Below are 26651 nucleotides of genomic sequence, written 5' to 3' on the forward strand. Positions count from 1 at the left end.
AAGTCTTCCAAGCCCAAACTTTGAAACATTTGCTGATGCCACTCTTTTGTCGGAAATCACCCAGAACAAATCAAGCTGCTTTTCTTTGGATTTTTTCCCATTCTCGAATCAAGTAATCCTGGTGAGGTTCTAATACACCATACTCTAATTGTGGTCTTATCAGAGACTCCCAAGCTTTTACATCTTTACTACAACTCTTAAATACCCTCATAATCATAACCTTTATTTACTATCCTTTTTATGAGATTTTGTGTATTTTTGGATTTGGGAAAAACTCATGATACAGTTAAGAGAAAACATGTATGGGAATGCCTACTGGAAAGGAATGTACCAAAATCATTAATTAACAAGACAAAAACGTTGTATCATGAGAGTAAAAGCAGTGTACAAGTGGGGAGCAGTGACTCTCAAACATTTTATACAAAAAAAGTCTCAAGCAAGGAAGTGCACCGTCGCCATTATTGTTTATTATATTGATGGATGAAATCATAAAACATGTAAAACAGAGTATCAGTAGTGAAGAAGTGAACGCTTTGGTAATTGCAGATGATGTGATTTGCAGAAAGGGAGAAAAGTACAAAGGAGACTCGACATTTGGAATGAAATTCTGAAGGAGTCTGGAATGGAAATTAGTAAAAAGAAAACTGTAATCATGCACTGTGGAAAAGAGAAAACCGTTCACCGTCTACATTCACTTAGCTTCAAGTGAATGTAGACTTAGCTTCAAGTGAATGTAGACGGAGAACGGTTAGAGAATGTAGAACAGTTTACATATCTGGATAGCATTATTAATGGAAGTAATGAAATCAACCCTGAAATTACTAACAGACTAAGTAAAGGTACAACATTTTATCATCAAGTCAGAGATCTTTTATGGGATGACAAAGTACCCAAGAGAACGAACTTAACATTATATAAACAGTATTTCATACCAGTTGTTACATATGGACTAGAAACGCTGGTAACTAATAAGAGACAAGATAGTAAGATCCAAGCAGTAGAAATGAAATTTTTAAGAACATCGGTTAAAAAGACAAGAAGAGATAGAATCCAAAATATTAAAATAAGAGAAGAGCTAAATATAGAACCGTTAGTACAGAACATACAGAAAGCAAGACTGAGATGGTTCGGATATGTAAAAAGAATGGAAAAGGAACGGGTAGCAAGAAAGGAATTAGAAAGAGGAGTTAAGGGAAATAGACCCGTAGGAAGACCGAGAAGAAGGTGGGTGGATCAGATTTGGAAGGACATTAGAGAAGCTGGATTGGATGTGGCAGAAGTAATGGAGCAGGTAAAGTGGAAGGACAGAAGGGAGTGGAGGAAGCTTGTTAACCACACCTGGGCGACTAGAGTGGGACACTGATGATGATGATGATGATGATTATGCAATTACCCCAATTACTCCCACACATATAATTAAGAACTTTAATTACAGTATTTGATATAAATTATGCAATATTGAACATGGCCTGAGTTCTTATGCTGAAATATTACACATAGATTTTTGTGGGGTAATGTCCACATATTATTTGCACTTGTTCTTTTCTGTTGCTGTAAAACATAGTTTGAGTTCCTGGTTTCTCAGAAACTGTTATCTGTTGTTAAGCCAAGTCAGCCTGTGACCAGTGCAATGATGGATCCTTGCTACACCCAAACTGGGATGGCAAGAGATACCAACACAGTAATTAAATCTGAGGGGACTTTCCCTCTTTGTAAAACTCACAACCTGACTTTTCACCCTATTCCACAATGTGATAACATTGTCAGAGAAATAGTGACCCATAGCACACATATAATTGAAATGAAAATAAAAATCCACAGCCTGTTTCCAGTCATTTGACCGGCTCAGGAATGAAGTGAATGAAGCTCTGATCTAGCAGTGACGATAGAAATTGTGCCGGTTGGCGAAGTCTGTTGCACTCCTCTGGGGAAATGATTAATGACTGAAAGATGAAATGAAATTATGTCAGAGAGTATTACTGGAATGCAAGATGACAGGGAAATTAGGAGTACGTGGAGAAAAACCTGTTCCTCCTTTGCTTTATCCAGCACAAATCTCACATGGAATGAACAGGATTTGAACCACAGAACCCAGCAGTGAGAAACTGAAGTACTGCCATCTGAGCCATGGAGGCTCCCGCGGATATAATAAAGAACTTGAATTATTTGATATAATATTTGATATAAGAAACTGAAGTACTGCCATCTGAGCCGTGGAGGCTCCCGCGCATATAATAAAGAACTTGAATTATTTGATATAATATTTGATATAATGTATTATTGATGAGAGGAAAAAGGCAAGGAAAGGGCACTGTGAAAATTGGAAGTCAGAGCCTGGAAATTGTGGATAGCTTTAAATACCTAGGAAGTGAATTAATGCAAAATGCTAGGGCGGATATGGAGATTAGCAGGAGGGTACAGCAGGGTAATGCATTGTACCAAAATGTAAGGAAACTTGTTTGGAGCAAAGAAGTACCAAGGAAAAGTAAAGAGAGAATGTACAAAATGTACAACGTACTCATACTGACTTAAGCAGCTGAGACTTGGACTACCGAGCTTGATAGCTGCAGTCGTTTAAGTGAGGCCAGTATCCAGTATTTGGGAGATAGTGGGTTCGAACTCCACTGTCGGCAGCCCTGAAGATGGTTTTCCGTGGTTTCCCATTTTCACACCAGGCAAATGTGGTGTACCTTAATTAAGGCCACGGATGCTTCCTTCCCATTCTTAGGCCTTTCCTGTCCCATCGTCGCCATAAGACCTATCTGTGTCAGTGTGACTTTAAACAAATAGCAAAAAAAAAAGAGAGAGAGAGAGAGAGACTTGGACTTTGATTAGCAGGCAAGAGAGTAGAATTCAAGCCAGTGAATTCCTAAGAAGTATGATAGGAAAGACAAGGAAAGAATGAAGATTTTAGGAAGGAAGTTGGGATAGGAAAGCTAAGTGAGAGAGTTGAAAAGAATAAACTAAGGTGGTCTGGACATGTAAAGAGGATGGAGGAGAATAGAATTCCAAGACAGATGCTGGAGGCAAAGTGCAAGGGGAAGAGAGCAAGAGGAAGACCTAGAACAAGGTGGATTGAATCAGTGAAGAGCATCATAAGAAGACAAAACTTAGACTGTAACAAGATCGTGGAAGAGGAATGGTGGAAGGAAAGAGGAAGATGGTGAAATCCCATAAATACTCTGACCTGGTAGGAGCTGGATAAGGGGAAATGATGATGATAATGCAATATTGAACATGGCCTGAGTTCTACGCTGAAATATTACACATAGTGGTTTTTTTATGGTGCAATGTCCACATGTTATTTGCATTTGTTCTTGTCTGTTGCTGTAAAACATAGCTTGAGTTCCTGGTTCCTAAGAAATTGTTATCTATTGTTAGGCCAAGTCAGCCAGTGACCAGTGCGATAATGGACCCTTGCTACACTCCAACTGGGATGGCAACAGAGCCACTCCGTTTTCCTAATCTGGTGACTGGATTCGAACGTAACCCAGGACATGCTGCACGTGCTGCCCTCTACACCAGATACACTCCCTACGAATGGACTCAGAACAACATCAGCAACTTCAACGAGGCAGATACCAACAGGAACTATGCCGAGAGGCTGCGTAATGATGCAGTGAGGGTCATGAGGTGAGTATGATTATGACAGTTTTTCTATAGAACAACTCATGATTGGTATCATGTTGGCCATCGTGTATTTCAGAGCGACAGACGAGATCACCGCCGCAAACCAGCGTGATTCTGGACGTCGACTGGGTGAGCGCATAACGGATACCACCTTCTGGAGGAACGAGGTGGCGACCGAGCTGGAGCGATCTTTGGCACAGACAAACCTCCTGCAAGACAAGCGCAGGGATCTGGAGAAGGCCATCCAAGATATTGAAGGACCATTACACATAGCCCAGGAGTGTCTGTACCATCGCGAGAACAGGATAGGTCTGTCACTATTTTACACTGCTACATAGTTACAGACCAGTTCAAAGTTTCATTTTAGAAATTGATTTAATTAACTGTTACCAAATTATGGAAAAAATATTTTGAAAATCTTGTCAATAAAAAAGGAAATATTTCTATTGAAGTCTATGCTTTACAGTGTTGAAATTCTTCATTATTTAAGTAAGAACACTTTATCTGTGTATGGATAATAATTCATATGATTATTATTTTTATTGTTTCTCCCGGAAAAAAATAAACGAGTGACAGCAGGGCAATCTATCCTTAACAGTGTTGAAGATTTTTATTACCTGCTCAAATGCTTATTCCTTTCATTCTTTCTACAGTCTAAAATGATGATTAATGTGTCTGCTATATTGCCCGATTACTTTAGGACTTTTAATTGTCCTGCAGTTGGTCATAACAACTCGCTGCCTTGAATTAGGGGAGTGATATTACATTGGGCAAATTTTCAGCCAATGGCAGAGTCCATTGGTGCCTGCCATAATTATTATGTTATTCATTCTGGTAAGAGCTTCATAAAGTTTTGAATAATATGACAATTGGTTCACAGATGACCCAATGGCACCCTTACCAACCACTCAGTAGCTGAGGTCGTACGTTATTAATAACTTATGTACATCTTGTTCGTTCCTACAGGAATTGACCTGGTCCACGATCAAGTGGAGCAGGCCTTGCTGCGAGAGGTAGAAATCCTGAGAAACTGCCAAGAGCGCATCAAGAGCTTGCACGAGAAGACCGTCCAGCAGGTAAGAAAGAAGAATTTTGATGTGGCATCACTGAATCATTCCTCCATGCAACACTGGAAGGAGACTGTAACTCAGTTCAATAAGGAGAAATGATTTTAGCATTGCTTTCACATTTTCTCTCTGACATAGTAAACTACTTCTTCTTTTCTCATCCACCCGCAGGTTGATTGGCAGCAGCTCGCCAATGCCTCTCTGCTTATAGGCTTCAGTTTGAAAGCTCTATATGTCAGGCAGACAGTGTCTTCCATTATCTCAGCCTGCCTTTGGTGTTCTTATCCTGAACTTCTTCCTCGATTACTGTTTTAATGAGACCCTTGTGTTTTAACAGAGGTGCTATCCAAATGTTTTTCTGGTTTGGATGAGTTTCCAAAAACATGGTGATGCTCCCTCTCTTCTCAGTAGTACCTCATCATTTGATACCTTGGCCACCCAGAAAATCTTGAGCATCCTGGGATAACACCACATCTCAAATGCCCTCAGCCCTTTTTTTCTGTCTCTCCTAGTGTCCACATCTCGCTTCCATATAGTAGCACATTCCAGACAAAATTTCTCATGAGATATTTTCGGAGGTGCATATCTTTGCTGTTAGTTGTAAAGAGGTTCCGTTTCTTTTTACACATTTTCTTAGCCTAACAGATGCGCTTACAGCATTCGTACTTGACCTACTGTCCAAAATAGTGAACTTAACATTTTGAGAAGAAGAATAACAGAATTAAAAGTCTTCAGTCTGGAGATTGGCTTGCAGCAATTCTTCACTGTGCTCTATTTTGAGAGTTCCCTTTTAACTGCTCATACGTTGTGCATCTAGTGTCCTCAAGAATGATGTACTGCTGATGTGGTGCCCATCTGCAGTTCTTGCCATCAACTTGTCCTTCAGTCACTGTTTTCAGCAAGTTTTCTTGCTTTTTTTTTTTGCTAGTGGTTTAACGTCGCACGAACAGATCAGAGGTCATCAGTGACACAAGGCTGGGAAAACTAGAATTTGAAAATGGAAAACAACAGAAAACCATCTTAAGGGCTGTTGTTACTAGAATTTGAACCCACTATCTTCCAAATGCAAGCTGATAGCTACGTGACCAAAAACGTATGGCCATTTGCTTGGTTTTTCCAGTTTTACACTAGGCAAATGCTGGGGTTGTACCTTAATTAAGGCCATGGCCGCTTCCTCCCCGCTCCTAACCGTTTCCTATTCCATTATCGCCATAAGGCCTATCTGTGTTGGTGCAATGTAAAGCAAGTAGTAAAGAAAATGGGAAACCATGGAAAACCACATTCACGGGTGCCGATGGTGGGATTCAAACACACGATCTCCTCAATTCAAGCTAACAGCTACATGACCCTAACTGCATAGCCAACTCACTTGGTAGCAAGCTATCTTGCAGAATGTGTCCGATTAACTGCATAGCAGGTAACAGTCAGTCTGCACATAACGCACCGGCGAGAAGGTCATCATGGGTGAGAGGGAGCAAGTCCAAATCTTATCACACACATCGCATGTAGGATTTTTTCAGATATTATTTGCCGATCAACAAGTACTAGTTTTTCTGTTTCCGTTGCAGGTTCCGTTCTTTCTTCAAACCAGTACATGCTGGAACCTAGTAGATTGAAACACAGTTTGATTTCCCAATTTCATATCGGTCCATTTGACCTTTAAACAATGCGTAGTAATTTTTTCATAAGGCCCCACCAGCTTACTTCCTTTTGTAACAACATAATATTACCACTGTCAGCGGTAGTTTCACAACACTAAATTACAAGGGATTGTATGTATTACTTTCGCCGGTTACCTGTCAACAGTAAAATTTTGTAAATAAGGTGTTTGCTTTTACTTCAAGACATAAATGTGCAGTACGTTTTTCAACAACTAGTTTTAAGGATGGTGCATTTTGTCGAATGACAATCAGAACTTTTTTAACTTACCTTTTTTAAAAAACATTCTCATAATTCATACGACAAATCTTAGAGAAGTTTTTAGGATTATAGAGTGTGGATGTTTTTTATTGAACCTATGAATTAGGAGGACTCATCTCAGATCACGCAATCTTGATATTGTCACATCATTGTTTATTTATTTTTATTTATTTTTGCCTTCATTTGTGGCGAAGTTAAGGCTCACGGCTCTCTCTTACACTTAATGTGTTTTTTAGTTCTTAAGTTTCTTTATATGTAGCTGAGTAGGGTCAGATATTGACTGAAAGTAGTAGGCCTACTACTTCTAATGAGGTAAATTAAGAATTTGTTTTATTTATAGTGTTGATTAGGTGGGAGTTTTAATTCCTTTTTTCACACAAAACATACCACATATGAAAAGTTAAAAAGATGAAATTAGACTTGACGTAAGAAGAAAATAAGATTTACACCCCTAATGATAATAGCAACAGTATTTCCTTCATTGAACGCGAACACATTCTTAACCTTAAAATGAAAATTAAAGATCATAACCTCATTATTACAAAAGCTGACAAAGGTAATACTACAGTAGTAATGGATAAATTTGATTACATCAAAAAAAAAATTTCTTCAGTAGTAATACCTTTTTTATAATAAAGAAAGACCCTACTCAACAGATCCAACATCTCCTTAAACAAACCCTAAAGAACTCTTCATTCTTATTTACTGAGCATGAAAAAACAATATTATTGAGTATGAATCCAGGACTGCCAACCGCAAACTGTTTCCCTAAGATTCGTAAGACTGATGTCCCCATTCGACCAATTATTAATTACAGACCCAGCCCACTTTACAAATTAGCACAATTCATTCAGAAATGTCTTAAGAATAACTACAAATTTTTCTCGATTAAGTCTGTAAAAAACACCATAGAACTAATTGAGATTAAATAACTTCAAAATTCAACCACACCATTCTCTACACACTTTCGATATTGTCAAGATGTACCCCAGCATTAACATCAAAAAATTATTTCCTATTATTGAGAAGAATTTAAATACATATAGTTGCTTAAGCAAACTTGAAATTAATGACCATCTTAAAATTAGTAGTTAATAACAACTTCTTCATCTTTGACAATATAATTTATCAACAGGATGGTTTGGCAATGGGTTCACCAGCCTCAGGGATCTTAGCGGAAATATACCTAGATTCTTTTAGAGCAAAATTTCATTGATAACAACAACGACTTTAAACACGTATTTTTTGAGCCAGGTATGTAGATGACACATTTATGATCCTAGATGACAGAGCTTTTAATGCAGCATCTACTCTTAATAACCTCAATAAAATTGATCCGCATATTAAATTCACTCTTGAAACAGAAACAAACAAATCAATTAATTTTCTAGATATAACAATAAGCAGATTATCTTCCTTATTATCATATATGATTTATAGAAAACCCACACATACAGCTAATACCATAAACCAAGACTCTTTTCATCCACAGACACATAAACACACCTCGTACAACAGTATGGTTAACCGTGCTTTCAAAATTCCACTATCAAAGGATAACTTAAATAAAGAACTAAATATCATCCGTTCCATTGCCAAATTTAATGGTTATAATAGATATTTTATTGAACGAATGATTAACAAATTTAAACACCATCCTAATACAACACTCTTAAAAGATAATCCTAAACCAGCTGCTTACTCCACATTCACATTCAACATAAATGCCTACAGTATTGATAATGTCTTCAAAAAACACAACACCATGATTTCTTTTCGAACTAATAATAGAAACCTTGAATTATTACATAACTGCAATCCCTTAAATAAAACCAGTGTCTTTTCTAAATCAGGCATATACCATTTTAAATTCAACAACTGTAACTCTTCTTACATAGGTTAAACTGGTCGTAACTTCAAAATTAGATACTTTGAACACGTTAATGCAATAAAATACAACAGATTTTCGGCAGTGGGACAACATATACATGACACAAAACATATTTTCACTACAATAGACCAGGATATCAAAATTCTCAGCACTCCAAATTAAGGCCCTCTCCTAGACATCACTGAAAACTGTTCTATATACCTTGACCAGTTTTTCAATCCAAACCTTAACCTGATGATATTTCTGAGAAGCCTAATGCCCTTTTCAATTTTCTCATCTCCATTTTAACTAATCTCAAGTCAACAAGTAAGCGATCAATTTTTCACAATTTACACTATACCCTCTCATGCTACTTGCCCCTTCCACAATGCCCCCATGATCCTCCTTAGATATCCCCCCCCCTTTTTTTCCCCTTTCCCTCCCATCCTCTAATAAGCACTCATTATTCCCCACCCTTTTCTCTATTTATCGTCTCTCATACATTTATCAATCACGACGGCAAGCTGTTTGAGTTGACCCTTACATTGTAATTCTTTAAAATTTTCTTCCTATTTTTAAAATATTTTTATTTGGTGTTATTCTTTTTTAATGATTCAAATTTCTTTTTAAGATTTATATATCCACTTTGAATTGTTGAAATTAAGTCCTACACGTTATTCCTTAGACTTCAATTACATCGCTTTCCATTCTTCGGACGAAAAAACAAATGCTAGGTAAGCAATCAATCAATCAATCAGTCAATACTGATCTGCATTTAGAGCAGTCGCCCATGTGGCAGATTCCCTATCTGTTGTTTTCCTAGCCTTTTCCTAAATGATTTCAAAGAAATTGGAAATTTATTGAACGTCTCTCTTGGTAAATTATTCCAATCCCTAACTCCCCTTCCTATAAATGAATATTTGCCCCAATTTGTCCTCTTGAATTCCAACTTTATCTTCATATCGTGATCTTTCCTACTTTTATAAACGCCACTCAAACTTATTCGTCTACTAATGTCATTCCACGCCATCTCTCCACTGACAGCTTGGAACATCCCACTTATGTCTCAAATATTATTACAATATTATAAGTCCACCTGTTCAATACAATACAATATGATCCACTATTTCATATGGTCAAAATTTTTATACATAATACATAAAAGTCAGTGGTACATGTTTCACCCTCCTTACGGGCATCATCAGCCTATATCAATCTTAAAAATAATACATATGGAGTCATTCTAATCTTATAAATTATAGGTTAAAATGTTGAAAAATGATTTCGTAAAACATTATACAATAACATCTAAAATAACGATAATGCACCAAAGTATGTTAAAAGAGAGTAATTAACTGTTTTTGAAGATTAAAACGTGGTTAAACATGAATTTTGAGAGTTTAAAACTAAAATGGATCCTTTTTTTTATAATATCATTAAGACTGTGATGGCCTTGAGTGTAAACACAATCATCAAAGGGGGATGTTTCTTCAATTCCCAAGGTTTGAATCGAAGATGGTAAAATCACCAGTTATTTAAAACGGAAGTGTGAACGTAACAAACATGTTAAAATGTATACGGTTGGTATATCTGGAAGTAGAAAAGAAAATGGAACTTCTTGTAGAGGCGTTGCTAATGATAAAACGTATGTCAAAGCTAGCGGATGTCAATAATTATGTTGGTAGTCGATTTGATTTAAGACAGTCAAGTTGATGTTATAATTCCGTTGAAACATTTGTTGGAAGAAATGATCAAGTTTTTCTGAAACAAAATGTAGAAGAAAATGGTTAAATAATACCGTACTGTACAAGAGACTTCCCGTACGTCAAAAATGCCTAAGGCGGTACTTACTCGTACGGTGCGTATTAAGTACGTCGGGTTGTTTCAGCAACGCTAGCTTGACTGAGCTTTCTACTTCTAGTATTATAACGGTGTGGCTGAGGCAGTGAAGGACATGGAGGGGGGTAATGGTGGGTGGATCCTTGTGCGCATGTGTTGTAATTGGAGGGCTGTTAGGAGCAAGATGGGCGGGCCTAACACTTGATGAGGTGGTGGAAGCTTTAGAACAAGAAGTTCTAAAAGTTTGCGGGATTGTATTATGTTTTGAATTCACCATGCCTAATAACCTTGGGAATTGAAGAAACATCCCCCTTTGATGATTGTGTTTACACTCAAGGCCATCACAGTCTTAATGATATAAAAAAAAGAAAGGATCCATTTTAGTCTTAAACTCTCAAAATTCATGTTTAACCATGTTTTAATCTTCAAAAACAGTTAATTTACTCTCTTTTAACATACTTTGGTGCATTATCGTTGTTTTAGATGTTATTGTATAATGTTTTACGAAATCATTTTTCAACATTTTAACCTATAATTTATAAGATTAGAATGACTCCATATGTATTATTTTTAAGATTGATATAGGCTGGTGATGCCCATAAGGAGGGTGAAACATGTACCATTGACTTTTATGTATTATGTATAAAAATTTTGACCATATGAAATAGTGGATCATATTGTATTGTATTGAACAGGTGGACTTATAATATTGTAATAATATTTGAGACATACGTCAACTTCAATACGGAACCAAAATGAGAATAGTTACTTGTAACATCCCACTTAGTCGAGCAGCTCTTCTTCTTTCTCTCAATTCTTCCCAACTCAAACTTTGCAACATTTTTGTAACGCTACTCTTTTGTCGGAAATCACCCAGAACAAATCGAGCTGCTTTTCTTTGGATTTTTCCCAATTCTTGAATCAGGTAATCCTGGTGAGGGTCCCATACACTGGAACCATACTCTAGTTGGGGTCTTACCAGAGACTTATATCCCCTCTCCTTTACATCCTTACTACAACCCCTAAACACCCTCATAACCATGTGCAGAGATCTGTACCCTTTATTTACAATCCCATTTATGTGATTACCCCAATGAAGGTCTTTCCTTATATTAACACCTAGATACTTACAATGATCCCCAACAGGAACTTTCACCCCATCAACGCAGTAATTAAAACTGAGAGGACTTTTTCTATTTGTGAAACAACCTGACTTTTAACCCCGTTTATCAACATATACATAACTATACATTACTGCATATCACAAGTTGAATTTCATAACGAGTTATCCTTCAAGTTTTCATCTTAGAACAAGACCTTTAACTTGTTATTGACCTTTAATACAACATCTTCATACGTCTTCATATGTGAATGCAGCACAACAAGATTATACAAGACCTGCTTATGAACTTCAACTGGAATTGTTTTGGCATGAAAATAGTGCTGTTCCTCTTTTGACTGTGATCATTGTGTTATGAACATCAACTGGAATTGCTTTGACACGAAATAGTGTTAATTATTCTACGTACTCATTTTGACTGTGATCATTGTGTTATGTGTTTTTAGAATTTTATGATTTAATTTTTTCTCTTCCTTGCTAATTGGCACTTCTAATGTGTTGAAACTGGTCCCAAATGAACAGGTTGTAACTTCCATTTGGTTCAACTTAATAACAGAGTATTGAAAAGGTGGATCCTACCTTCTGTTTAATATTGTATACATACCACATAGTCGAGCATCTCATCTCCTTACTCCCAGGTCTTCCCAGCCCAAAGTTTGAAACATTTTTGTAACACTACTCCTTTGTTGCAAATCACCCAGAACAAATTGTGCTGCTTTCCTTTGAATTTTTTCCAGTTCTCGTATGAAGTAGTCCTGGTGAGGGTTCCATACAGTAGAGCCATACTCTAACTGCGGACTTACCAGAGACTTATACGCCCTCTCCTTTACATCCTTACTAGTACCCCTAAATACCCTCATAACCATGTGAAGAGATCTGTAACCTTTCTCAGCAATGTTGTTAATATGATTACCCCAATGAAGATCATTCCTTAAATTAATACTTAGGTACTTACATACATTGTTCCCCATGAGTTACTCCTACCCCATCAACACAGTAATTAAAACTGAGAGGATGTCTCCTCTTGGTGAAACTTAAAATTTGACTTTTCATCCCTTTTACATTCATACCATTGTCTGCTGTCCATCTCACAACATTGTTTAAGTCCTCCTGCAGTCGCTCACAATCCGGCAACTCATTTACTACTCTACACAGAATAACATCATCCACAAATAGCCTTATCTGTGATTCCAGTTCTTTACAATCATTTATATATATAAGAAAGCTTAAAGGTCCAGTAAAACTGTCCTATAGAACTCCCCTTCTTAAATCAGAAAACGCTTCACCTACTCTAATTCTCCAAGTTCTATTTTCTAAAAGTGTGATGTATTCACAAAGATGCAAACAAAATGCTGTCAGTTGTGTACATTAGTTTATTTACAAATTAACTACACATATTCACATGCAAACTAATAAGCTGCCATCATAAAACAAAACACTAATATGACGAATAAAGACAAGGAGAGACTGCAACAGATGCCTGTCAACTAACAACCCAACAAAACCAATTCACATACTTGACTTCAACACTCGGTTAACATGACTTTCACACAAGTCTCATTAAAATAAAATAAAAAATAAAAAGAACTCCTCTCTACCATCAAGACTGCCTCTTTATATACATTGCCTGGCCAGGCTTCTAGAAGAATATGACACAACATTTTTTCTCGTAAATTTGAGAGTTTCCAATAGCCTAGTTAAAATATAAGGAACTTTCTACATATTTCTGGTTGCACATAGCATTGTTCTGGACTTATTACAGTGTGTTGCACAATGTTATGTACAGGTAATAATAATTTATAAATTATGTGTTCTTACATAAATAAACTCATATTAATATATATACAGCATATGTTTCATGACATAACCTTACAAATAATACGATCATGATTTTATCAATTAAGGTTCGTACACAGCTACATAAATAATAATAATAATAATAATAATAATAATAATAATAATAATAATAATAATAATCAATATTTGCTTTATTTACCCATGGGTTAAAGAATATTGTTTCCAAGTTATATTGGTCTATTACACTTGCGTCAAGTGTAGCCACCCATTCAACCACTCATTTGTCTAGTCTAATAGCCCTGATTGTCATCACTAATCTCAGATGATTTACGCCCCCATCCTCTCACCACTACGGACAACCAGTCAGTGACAAGACGCGCGTGCAGTGAGTAGCCCACTACCATCACCACTGCCGCCAGTCTGTGTACCCCTTGACAGTGTAAAAACGACAAGAGCCTGAACCCAGAGCTTCCATCTCCTGAGATTTCCAGCAGTTTCTACTTGTCTGAAGGACTTCGAAGGGCCAGCCTCTCTATAAAATGGCAGGCGGATGAATGCGAGATGGTTCAGTGTGGGCTCACTCAGACAGCGATTGACAGCAAAGAGTGCAGTGCTATGAGGTGTATGTACTACTGAATACTGGATCAAATTGCTACATTGTCAATAGAGTGCTGCATGTGGACTATGGAACAGTCTAGCAAACAAGGGATAATGCAAGAAGACTGCAGTGTAAGTGCAAATCGTGAATCTCATACGGATTTATAAGACTGTTATGCACGCTCTTAAATTGTGAACAATGTGGCCGCTAATAGTGTACTGTGAACTGTATCATGAACTGCCCTAGGGTGCAAGTGACAGTTACAGAAGTAACCATAAGGTTTAGGTGTTAGCTTGTAAGTGTTTGAGTGAATACAAGTGCGACAGAATGTTGAGAACACATAGAGAGCGCGAACTGTGTAATTGTGTGTAAGTAGTTATTAGTGACACTATAAGACCAGAGAAATCTAAGGCAATGAACTTGAAGATCCATCTCCTATATGGATATCAACCAGCAACCCAAAGGCTTAGGTCAAGAAAAGCTTCCTTCATTCAACAGAAAGCCTCAATGAACGATCTTCAAAATTTCAAGTAAATTCATGGCATTCCAGATACAGCTACCGTACCTTGCAGAATGGATGGTACCTTCCAAAAGCCTCCCTTCAGGTCATGGGAAGGTTGGTCAACATGAAAGGCACTCAACAAGCTGTGCACTGGAGTTGGCAGATCAAAGTGGGGATTTGCCTGAGACTTCACACTGTACGAATACAGTGAAGAACAGACCATAAACCATCTCCTTGTCTGCAAGTTATGCCCAACTACATGTTCTGATAGATGCTGCCAAGGAAGCATGTAAATTGGCTAGATACTGGTCACACTACAGTTAAATTTTAAATGTGCAGGGTAGGGCCATGTGATGTGGCATTACCTTGTTTCTAGAAATGATAATATGCTTGTAGTACCAATTTCGCACATTAGTTGAGAAACACTGTGAAAAGAATAAGCCGATTCATCTTGCTTTTCTGGTTTTTTAGGAAGGCCTTTGATCTGGTGCCACATGACCTAATCTGGGATCTGTTCCACGAACGAACTTTGCGACTCTTCAACTTTGCACTCTTCACTTTTCAGTTCCAGCAAAGTGCTAAGTCTTTCTGTTCCACCATGATCTAGGTTGTACTTTTCAATTTCTTCGCAAATTGAAAAGTCTTTGCGAATGAGAGATCCGATCATCAAGTTTATTCCACGGACAAACTGTATAGGCCTAATACTCTTATGATTTTAGTGCTTATTTTTCACAGCGAACTTGATGGTATAATTGTGGTACCATTAGTTTTTAAGTTTTTATCATGGGAGAGAAAGGTTATTACAAGAAGCTGGCTGTGCTAGAAGTTGTCAAGGAGAAACAGAATTAGGCAACTTTAAAAATAACCTCTCAAATGATGACACGCATCAATATTAACGACAGTACCGTCAACACATCCACACACAAAAGGAAATTCACCCTTCATTAGAAATCCTGTTGCTATATTATGTGGATTTATCAGGCCAACATACTATGTTAGGAAATATTACATTTACTATAACATCTACGACTTTGGTAACAGTTCTGCAAATAATTGATTTTGATGTCCCATGCATTGCTGCTACACCATGCAGCTGGGCACCATTTACTTACCAATGTAAGCATATAAGAGTTTGTTCTTTTTCGGAAAGGGATTAACTTCTTTTTGTTGCAAGTTTCAGTAAATGACCGATCATTTCAAGAATATAGTCAGCCTGTATTGGGGTAATACGAAATCACTCGCGAAATTCCATCAAAGTGAGGTTATGAAAATTAATCCTGTCTTTCTACGTTCTCTTGTTAGATTCTTCATCACTGTCCTCACTTGATGCTAACAAACGTGTTTATATCATTAAACCAAATTCTACACCGAGAAACTAGTGTAGGCCTACATACTTGTCAATTAACAGATGAAAAGGGAATCATCCCTTTGCAAAATTTCTGAAAACTTTTCACTTCATTTCTTTACACTTTGCATTTCTGTACCAATGGAGGAACATAACAGGCTTGCAAGCTAAATCTGAAAAGTGATGGTGGAACAAAATCTGAACTGAAAAGTGCAAAGTGAAAAGTTGCAAAGTTTGTTCGTGGAACAGGCTCTTGGTTAGTGCTACGAGAACATAGCATTCCAGAGCACCTTGTTAAGTCGGTACAAATGCTCTACATAGAACCAAGGAGTTATGTTCAAGATGATGCAGGAGCGTCCGATGATTTCCACATCACTGTAGGAGTCTATCGAGGCTCTGCTTTATCACCATTGCTGTTCATTCTTGTGATGGACACTGTTACATCAGACCTGAACAAGCCAATACCATGGACACTTCTCTACGCTGATGATGTCATGTTGGCTACTGAGAATAAGCTTGATCTTCAGCGCCAAACAGAAGAGTGGAACAACCGACTAGCACAATATGGCCTGCGCCTCAACAAAAAGAAGACATAATACATGACATTAGATCCTCGGGAAGTTGGAACCCTCCACGTTGACGGTGAGGATCTACCACAAATAGACAAATTGAAATATCTTGACTCCACAATTTCTGATGATCACTGACTTACTGACAAGGTCAACACAAGGATACACGCAGCCTGGCTGAAGTGGCGAATGACAAGGGGCGTCACCTGCGACCGTCGGATGAATGACCATCTGAAATCTAAGTCTACCAGACTGTTATCCGACCTGTCGCTCTCTACAGCACCGAGTGTTGGCCAGCTACAAAGGAGGTAGAACGTCGACTGAGCGTCATGGAGACAAAGATGCTTAAGTGGACAGTTAGCATCACTAGACTGGATCATATTTCAAATGACGATATTAGGAAATGTTTTGGCATTGCACCAATCCGGAAGAAAATGCAGGAAAACCATCTGCACTGGTTTGGGCATGTTTTGTGTGCAGAAGACAATACATTGGCAAAGTCAGCTTATACATTGGAAGTCGCTGGAAAGAGGCCCAAGGGACGACCAAGACAGTGATGGACCGATACAGCACACAACAATCTGAAAGCTGTAAGACTACATCCAGATATAGCCCGAGACCAAATTAAATGGAGGCAACGAATTCACACAGCGGACCCTGCCATCAGGCGGGACAAACACTAAAGAATAAGAAGATGTTATATGTTAAATGTATAAAGTGTTAATTAGTAAGAGTAGAATCAGGAATAGGGTGGAAGAAAAGCTAAGAGGAGAGCAGTATGGCTTCAGATCAGGAAGGTCCACAGTAGAACTTATTTGCAGTTATGAAAACTGCAAGAGCGTCATTATGAGTGGGGTAAAGAAGTGCTGATGACCTTCTTGGACTTTGATAAAGCATATGGTCATGTGTGCAGAAACAAGGTAAGGAAAGCCTTGCAGAAAAAAGGCACCGAGAAGAAGACAATAGAAAGAGTGACAGAGATGTACCATGGAAGTCTCAGTTGTGCGAAAGTAGCAGGAGAGAGAACAGACTGGTTTGAGCAAAAATGTGGATTAAGACATAAGTGCTCTGTCACCTTTGGTCTTCATTCTAGTAATGGAAGAGTTACTGACAAAAGTGGCAAGGAAAATTGGGAAGGAAAAATGAGAGTGATAATGTTTGCAGATGACTTGTTAATCTGGGGAAAAAAGGAAGAAGATTTCCAGGAACAGTTAAGACGCATGGGAAGATGAGGTGGAACAATATGGAATGAAATTTAATGCCAAAAAGAGTGATATCATGATCACAACTAGAAATAAGGAGAGACCTACCAGAGGGATAATACTGTACTTGGAGGTGATTAGCTTAAGAAGGTAGAGAGTTCAAGAACCTGGGAAGTATCAAAGAGGAAAGTGGAAGAAATGAATGAAGAAATAATCAAGCGCAGAAGACAAGTGGGGTGCGTTCCTGAAAAGTATCAGAAGCCTGGTTTAGAGCAAGGATGTCCCTCAAAGAAGCAAAAGAGTGATATACAGGACTTAGTATGTACCACAGGCAAGTGAAATGAAATTTCTGAGAAGCAGGATAGGAGTAACAAGAATGGATAATATGATAAATGAGAAGGTAAATAATAAACGAGTACACCGAAACTCTCTTGGGTGTCTATGGCTGATATTTAATGTGCCGGGTAAACACCAAATGTGTCACCAGAAAACCTTTAGATGCCGACATTGTACGACGTGTAGTGTCGAATGGACTTTTTTCCGCCCTTCAAAAATCCGACTACCTCCACCGGGTTTGAGCCTGCTATCTTGGGATCCGGAGGCTGACACTCTACCACTGATCCACAGAGGCAGTTAATGAGAAGGTTAGAGATATAGTACAAGAAGAGCCATTACAGAACAGGATAGAGGCATCTAGACTTAGATGGTATGGACACATGAAGAGAATGACAGAGGAAAGGACACCCAGGAGGATGCACGAAATGGAGATAACAGGAAAACAGGTAAGAGGAAGACCAAGGGATGGGTAGATAAAATGAGTGGAGGAGTGTATGCAGAGAAGAGGAGAGGAATGGGAAAGGTTGAAGAGGGAGAAGTGGTGGGAAGACAAGAGGAGAGGGAGAGGCTAATGTTCCAAGCAGACCTGGCCAACAGCTGGAAACTGCATACAATCATGATGAGAGTAGACGTTATCACTCGAGTATATATTTATCTACTACCCTGCCATCACTTTACAATATCAATAAAATATACTTAACACTGACTAAAATCAGCGACCACTATTGGAAGCAATAAGCAATATGAAATGAGTTGCCTCTTGTCCGTTAGTGCGGCAGGCTGGGAGGTAGTGCGCATACTTGCAACTGTGGCAATCTGGAAGTGACATTATTCAGCAGATCAGCTGGTTTATATGACTGCTGCTTATGAGGACACCCTTTGTATTTAATAGAAAATTGTGTATTATTACTAGGGAAGTCTGAAATCAGTATGATGTTAGGGTACCTTGTTATGATCAGAGTTATTTGCATTAGACATAATTTTAATTTGCTGCATCCAAATGTTACAGCTTCGCAACTGTCGGGCAGCCCAGCACGAGTTGGAACGTGATGTGAAGTCCAAGGAATCTGCTCTTGGTATAGACAATATGTGCCATCAACTGAACAACTTCTCAAGAGGTATTAACTACTACGGAGGTATCGAGAAGTTCGACCCCACAGTGAGCACTACCGAGTCGTGGGCAGAGAACAGCAACAGGGTCGTTCAACGATCGCAGAACGAGCGAGCTAAGTGCACACAACTCTGCTCTGATGGGGACAACCTCATCAGCGCTTGTGCTAACGAGATTTGGAATGCCTGGACTGCCACAAACAACGCTCTGGCCAGACGCTCATCTGAAATTCTCGAAACCAAGAGCAAGCTTCAGATGCACCTGCACAAGGTACAGTATAAACTTATTTTATTTACAGTGTAAAGTAGGTACATTCTGTGGACCAAATCTCAACCCACTGGCTTACTTTGACAAGTGCCACTCGTGCATAAGATACTTTGATGAGTGGAACTCCCAGATTGTTTGGTCATTAATTTTTATCCTTTAAATAGTTCAAACTACCACCAGAAGGTGGGAGAAGTTTACTGAAATGTTCAGTTACAGAATTTATACTCGTAAAAGCACAGCCTTTTACAAAAAAGAATGATTTTTTTCGTACTGCTTCAGTGTATGTCCATTAGTCTGCATATCATTGTGCACATTCACTAAATTAGTGTCAGGCAGCAAAGCCTTCGGGTGGGCATGGTAGGTATTCGTGCTAATTTTCCAAGGGATTTAAAGCAAATCAAAAACTGCCTATTGGATAGTTGTAGTGAAAATAACGGCAATCTATATATTAAAAAAATGTATGAAAACTAAAGTCAGTCAGTCCGGCCATTCTATTTGGTCGATTTGCTTCATTCTTTTTTTAACTGAAAGGTATTCATGCACAGATTTGTCATCAGGTACTATAAATCAATTATCTTCCGCCTTCCTGAAATTATTTTATTTTTTCAACTTCTTGTCTCTTTGAAGCAATGATATCTTTGGTTCTAATTGAGCTATGGAGTTCGTTTTGGCCTAAGAACACTTAGTGGATCAAGCTCTTTCAGTTCAGCTCTTAACTATTCAAATTGGTTGATTCTAGGGAAAGTTATGAGTACACATTCAATTTGACGTCTCATTCCATCAACATTTTTTTCTCATTGAAGCAATCATATCTTTCGTTCTAATTGAGGTACACGATTCGTTTTGGTCTAAAAATACTCAGGATATCAAGAGTTTTCTTTTGAGATAATAACTACTTAAATTGGTAGATTATGAGAAAAGTTATGAGTACATTTGTCTTCATGATGAAGATCTTTGAAGGACTTTTTAACAGTTCGGCACGTAGCGTTGTTCCAAGGAATGTTTAATTCAGTTTCTTTGTGTGATGTATTTTCAAGTGTTTTGTTGACATAATATTACATTCTGTTACCACAGCAGATCATGTGTTTTATTTCATTAACTCGAAACTTTGCAAATGCTTCCGTGAGGATAGTAACGAACAACACCATACTTTGTACATTGCGGGCGGAGCCAGCGGGAAACTGCTAGTCTGTATATTAAAAAAATTGATGAAAACTAAAGTCAGTCAGTACGGCCATTCTATCCGGTCGATTTCCTTCATTTTTTTTTTAACTGAACGGTATTCATGCACAGATTTGTCATCAGGCACTATAAATCTCTTCTTTCGCCTTCCTCAAATTATTTGATTTTTTGTCTCTTTGAAGCTATCATATCTTTGGCTCTAACTGAGGTACGGAGTTCGTTTTGACCTAAGAACACTCAGTGGATCAAGATCTTTCATTTCAGCTCTTAACTATTCAAATTGGTTGATTCTGAGGAAAGTTATGAGTGCACATTCAATTTGACGTCCCATTTCTTCAACCTTTTTTTTTTTTTTTCATTGAAGCAATTAAATCTTTCGTTCTAATTGAGGTACGCAGTTCGTTTTGGTCTAAAAACACTCAGTGCATCAAGCACTTTCTTTTGAAGTAATAACTACTTAAATTGCTAGATTCTGAGAAAAGTTATGAGTACATTTGTCTCCATGACGAAGATCTTTCAAGGACTTTTCAACAATTCAGCGCGTAGTGTTGTTCCAAGGAACATTTAATTCAATTTCTTTGTGTGATGTATTTACAAGTGTTTTGTTTACATAATATTACATTCTATTACCGCAGCAGATCATGTGCTTTATTTCATTAAGTCGGAACTTTGCAAATACATCCCTGAGGAGGGTAACGAACAACACCATACTTTGCACATTGCGGGCGGAGCCAGCGGGAAACTGCTAATCTATATATTAAAGCCATTGTGTTAGAACAGTCCTGATGGAATTATTATTATTATATTTACATATTTTATGCCCACATTGGAGCACTTAAATCAAACCATATGCTTCTAAGTCTTCCAAGAATTAACTGGGAATTTAGCTTTTATCATCTTCCTCCTGTCCCAGAACCTCTTCATTCTTTCTGACTTGGCTGCCCTGTAATACCAATTTTTCAGCTAACTCATTCCTGGTTGCCAGCATTTCACCCCAGTGTGCTAAGTTGGGTTCATCAGTTGGTAAATAGCACACATACCAAGACGCGTGGCTAGTGCATACTGTGGAGGCCACTGCGTAGGCTACTTGGAGCCATCGGCAGTGCTAATGCACTATGAGAGTCTTTGTCAAATATTGATGCCTGCCTGGCCATCAGATGATATCATTCTATATCATTGGCTGCAAAGCTTTTAGTTTAAGTCTTATATGTTTATTCTTCAGAATCATTTTCTCTTGTCTATTTGCTGCATTGTAATATTCAACCTTCTAAAACATTTTGGGCTTCTTTAAACCAATATTTTTTTCTTTTCCAAAAGTAGGTAAACAGTTATTTCAGTAGCCTGTTTCATCTAATCTTGATATATGATAGAAAAAGTCAGTTCTCCCTTTTCACACTGTGTCTAATACTAACTCACTCTTTCTGGTATACCACTGCAAAAACAAAAAATGGAGTTGGTGTTGTTATGGATCATCAAATGAAAGATCATGTAGTAAAAGTAAAATATGTTTCTGATTGGATTCTTCACATAATGCTAAAATTGTATTCTTCCCAGAACATCAACATCATTCGGTGCTATGCACTACAGACTGGTTGCGAAGATGAAAAAAAAAAAAGAACATTTTGAAGAAGACATGGAGGAAAGCATAAAAGCAGATGGAACGATTATCATAGGGGATATGAATGCTCAAGTAGGGACTAAAAAAAAAAAAATTGTGTGGCTTTTTCTAGCCGGGCGCAGCCCTTGTAAGGCAGACCCTCTGATGAGGGTGGGCAGCATCTGCCATGTGTAGGTAACTGCATGTTATTGTGGTGGAGGATAGTGTTATGTGTGGTGTGTGAGTTGCAGAGATGTTGGGATAGCACAAACATCCAGTCCCCGAGCCAAGGATTTAACCATTTAAGGTTAAAATCTCCGACCCGGCCAGGAATCGGATCCGGGACCCCTATGGCCAAAGGCCAGCACGCTAACCATTTAGCCATGGAGCCGGACAAGTAGAGACTGTGAGAGATGGATATGAAAGTATTGTAGGAGCACATGGATGGGGTCCACAAAACCAAGAAGGAACTAGACTCCTTGATCTCTGTCTGAGGAACAACCTTGTACGTAATAGGGAACTCATGGTATCAAAAACAAAACAGCCATAAGGTCACAAGATATGGATGGGATGGAAAGAGTGAATCTCTTATAGACTACTTTTTGATCGAGAAACAACTACAAAATAGACTGTTAGATGTAAAAGTGATTCCTAGTGTCTCCCTGGAAAGTGATCATAGACTCCTCATTGGATACTTCAAGTTTAACAAGTTAAAATAAGTAAGAACTACACAGGTAAAGAAACTCAGGACTTGGAAGCTGAAGGACAATGACAGAATAATAGAGTTCCAAGAAAACATCTAAACAGTACTACCAAAGACAAATGAAAGAACAGTTGAGGAGGAATGGAAGGATCTGACAGAAAACCTAGTAATGATAACTGAGAAGGTATGTGGATGAACCAGTGGCACAAGAAGATGGAAGGAAACTCCATGGTGGAATGACAGAACAAGAACTGCTGTCCTGAACAAGAACAACATGTTCAGAAAATATTACAAGGACCAGACTGACCATAATAAGGAACTATACAGGGTTGCTAAAAAATAGTTGTAACAGAAGAATGAGAGAAGTGGTTGAACAAGTGGAGTGATGAATTGAAAGAGGATGTTAATGGTAATAAGAAAATCTTATATGGGATGATGAAAAATAGAAAAAAAGATAAAGAACACTCCAAATACCTAAGAGATGATGATGAAAATCTGATCACTGAAGATAAGATTGAAGAGACTTGGGGGACTTACTTTGATGAATTGCTAAATTAGAATTGCATGCAGCCTACACACACACACACACACACACGCACACACGCACACACGCACACGCACACGCACACGCGCACGCGCGCACACACACACACACACACACACACACACACACACACACACACACCAGTACTATCGTATACAAGTCTGCCTCCGACAACGGATTAGACTTAACATGGAGTGATGTAGAATATGGCTGGAAATACATCAAAACTGGAAAATCAGCTGGTGCTGATAAAATTAATGGAGAAATGATCAAGGCTATGGGCATTTCTGGAAAACTTTGGATCTACAGACTCTTTTGTAAGATCTGGAAAGAAGGGGACATACCAGTTGATTGGAAAACAGGCATCATAATTCCAATTTTCAAGAAAGGAAATTGTATATATACCAAAAAATCTAAAGATGTTACAAATGTGGAAACTGGTATTTGGAATCTCCTTTAAAAATAAAGAAACACGCATTTGGAGGGGGAGTTAACTTGGTAGGGGAAGGGGGGGAAACGGAGATGAATTCCTTTTACGAGGGCACATATATCTCAAAAACTGAAGATGTTACAGTCGTGATAATAGGTATTTGGAAGTTCTTTTAAAGAAACAGGTACTGTTTGTTTTTAGAAAATTCACTTGAGTGGGGAGTGTGAAAGGAAGTAAAAAAATTGCAATCTTTTTCTGGAGAAACTTGCATCTCAAAACTGAAGGTTACAGATGTGGAAATTGGTATTTAGATGGGGAGAAACCAACTTAACGGGCAGAGGTGGTGTGAAAATGGAGTTGAATTCTTTTCATGAGGATACTTATATCTCAAAAACTGAAGATGTTACAGACATGAAAATTTGTATTTGGGATTTTCTTTCAAAGTAAAGAAACACAATCTTTTGTGTTTGGAAAATCCACTTAAGGGAGGTGAATTAATTGAAAACTTAGTTGAATTCTTTGTATGAGGATACTTATATCTCAAAAACTAAAGATGTTACAGACATGAAAATTAGTATTTGGAATATCCTTTAAAAATAAAGGGGAAATCAACTTGGGGGCGGGGACAGTGAAAAAGGAGTTTAATTCCTTTTTATGAGGATACATGTACCGGTATTTAAAAACTGAAAATGTTACAATCATGATAATTGGCATTTGGAAGCTCCTTTACAAATAAAGAAACAAGATTTTTTTGGTTTTCAGAAAATTCACTTATGGGGGAAGGGTGAAAGGAAGTGAAAAATTTTAATTCTTTTTATGGAGAAACTTAGATCTCAAAAACTTAAGGTTACACACGTGAAAATTTGTATTTGGAATCTCATTTAAAAATTAAAAATCACACATTTTTTGGAGGGGGGAATCAACTTAACGGGCTGGGGTGAAAAAGGATTTGAATTCTTTTTATGAGGATACTTATATCTCAAAAACTGAAGATGTTAGAGGCATGACCATTTGTATTTGGAATCTTCTTTCACAGTAAAGAAAGCCGTGTTATTTTGCCTTCGGAAAATCCAATTAAGGGGGGTGAATGAATTTAAAAATTCGTTGAATTATTTGTATGAGGATACTTATATCTTAAAAGCTAAAGATGTTAAAGACGTGAAAATTGGTATTTGGAATCTCCTTTAAAAATAAACACACCCTTTTGAGGAAGGGGGAATCAACTTAACGAGTAGGAAGGTGGGGGGTGAAAAAGGAGTGGAATTACTTTTATGAGGATACTTATATCTCAAAAACTGAAGATTTTACAGTTGTGAACATTAGTATTTGGAATCTCCTTTAAAAATAAAGAAACGCGCACTTTATTTGTTTTGTTTTTTCTTTCGGAAAATCGACATAAGGGGTGTGGGGTTGAAAATAAGTAAATAAGGAGTTGAAGTATGTTTATGAGGATACTTTATCTTAAAAAATGGAAGCTGTTACAGACGTGAAAGTTGGTATTTTGAATTTCCTTTCAAAATAAAGAAACACATTTTTTGTTTTCAGAAAGTCCCCTTAAGGTAGGAGAGTGGTGGAAAGAAGTCAAGAAGAAGAAGTTTAATTATTCTTATAAGTAGGCCCTATACATTTATCTAAAAAACTGAAGGTGTTACAGCTGTACAGACATGAAAACTAGTATTTGGAATCTCCTTTAAAAAGAAAAATGAAACACATATTCTTTTGTTTTTGGAAAGTCCAGTTAAGGGGCTGAAAAGAATTGGAAAAGCGGGTGAATTTTTAAAATGAGTACCGGTATATCTACATTATATGTCAAAAACTTAACATGTTAGAGACAAGAAACTTGGTATTTGGAAAGTCCTTTAAAAATACAGGAACATGTAGATTTTGTTTTCGGAGAAGGCACTTAACGGACGGGGGTGAAAAGAAGTGAAAAATAGTTGGATTATTTTTATGAGGATAATTATCTTAAAAACTGAAGTTGTAACAGACATGAACATTGGTATGTAGAATCTTCTTTAACATGTTGACTGCCAGGACACATAGCAAGAAACGTCCCGGTGGCCAAAGCATGTTTTCTACTATGCATGTAGTAAATAAGCAGTACAGCAAATTTCGAAGTGATATTTCACTTAAGTGTTCAATGTACGTACGAAATACAAAAAAATTCTCAGCACCGCGAGGTACCGCCGTGGCCCCACAGAAAAGTTCACTGCATGGTTTTGCCTAGGCGGCCAGAGCGGTACAGTCTAGTGGTACTAGAAGCTTGCATTGCTTGATAGTACACATTGTAGATAACAGAGCGTGCCACGATTTGTTTACTAGCGCTTAGGACTACAATCTCAAGGCACTCTTTAGTTTACAGTAGGGTGTGTGTGAAATACTTGCGAGATATTTCTAAGTTATTTTACCAGTGAACGGAGAGGTTAGTTATAAAAATGAAACCGTTTTCTTCTCGAACTCGGAAGAATGACGGTAGCCCTTCAGTATGAGATCTCTGGTAAGTAGTGTCCATGTCAAACTGATCTATTGCGTTTTGCAACACAAAAAACTCTTCACCAAATTAAATTTGAAATATATTTATTTCCTGTTTACTCCTTGCCAAATGCTCAACGGTAATGTAAAATTTTGGTATGTTGTCAGTTTAGAAAATACAAGCACGCTCATTTTTACGCTATATTTATTGCGATAACCGTAGAAATCAGCTCAGGTATGGGTGCAACAGTTTGGAAGGAATCAGTGTGGCCTATTGATTAGGTAAGCGTAAGCTTGGGGTGAAAAAGGGAAATCACAGAAATCCATAACCAGGTTTCCCGACAGTAGTATTTACGCCCACGATCTCCAAAATCTTGAACTTGCGAGTTAGCTAACCTAGCATACCTAAGCGCATGGCTAAACTGATTGGACAAATACTCAAATATTGCCAATAAAAGGAGGTTGGATTAATAAAAAAATAAAGACTATATTTTGGAAACCAAGTACGCCAGGATTTGCTCCGAGGCCATAGCGGTACGCTAGCATAGCG

The 26651-nt window shown here is 37.8% G+C and overlaps 1 protein-coding gene across 2 annotated transcripts in view; it reads left to right on the top strand.

Moving 5' to 3' along the window:
- Window positions 1-26651, top strand: part of LOC136872331 (tektin-3) — a 63673-nt gene that overhangs the window by 34186 nt on the left and 2836 nt on the right. For both annotated transcript variants that reach the window (XM_067146146.2, XM_067146150.2), the window contains exons 3-6: window positions 3382-3633; window positions 3707-3939; window positions 4597-4706; window positions 18805-19176. In XM_067146146.2, coding sequence (XP_067002247.1) covers window positions 3382-3633; window positions 3707-3939; window positions 4597-4706; window positions 18805-19176 — 967 coding nt within the window. The remainder of the gene's footprint in view (window positions 1-3381; window positions 3634-3706; window positions 3940-4596; window positions 4707-18804; window positions 19177-26651) is intronic.

The sequence above is a fragment of the Anabrus simplex genome, chromosome 1 (genome assembly GCF_040414725.1).
Source record: "Anabrus simplex isolate iqAnaSimp1 chromosome 1, ASM4041472v1, whole genome shotgun sequence".
NCBI lineage: Eukaryota > Metazoa > Arthropoda > Insecta > Orthoptera > Tettigoniidae > Anabrus > Anabrus simplex.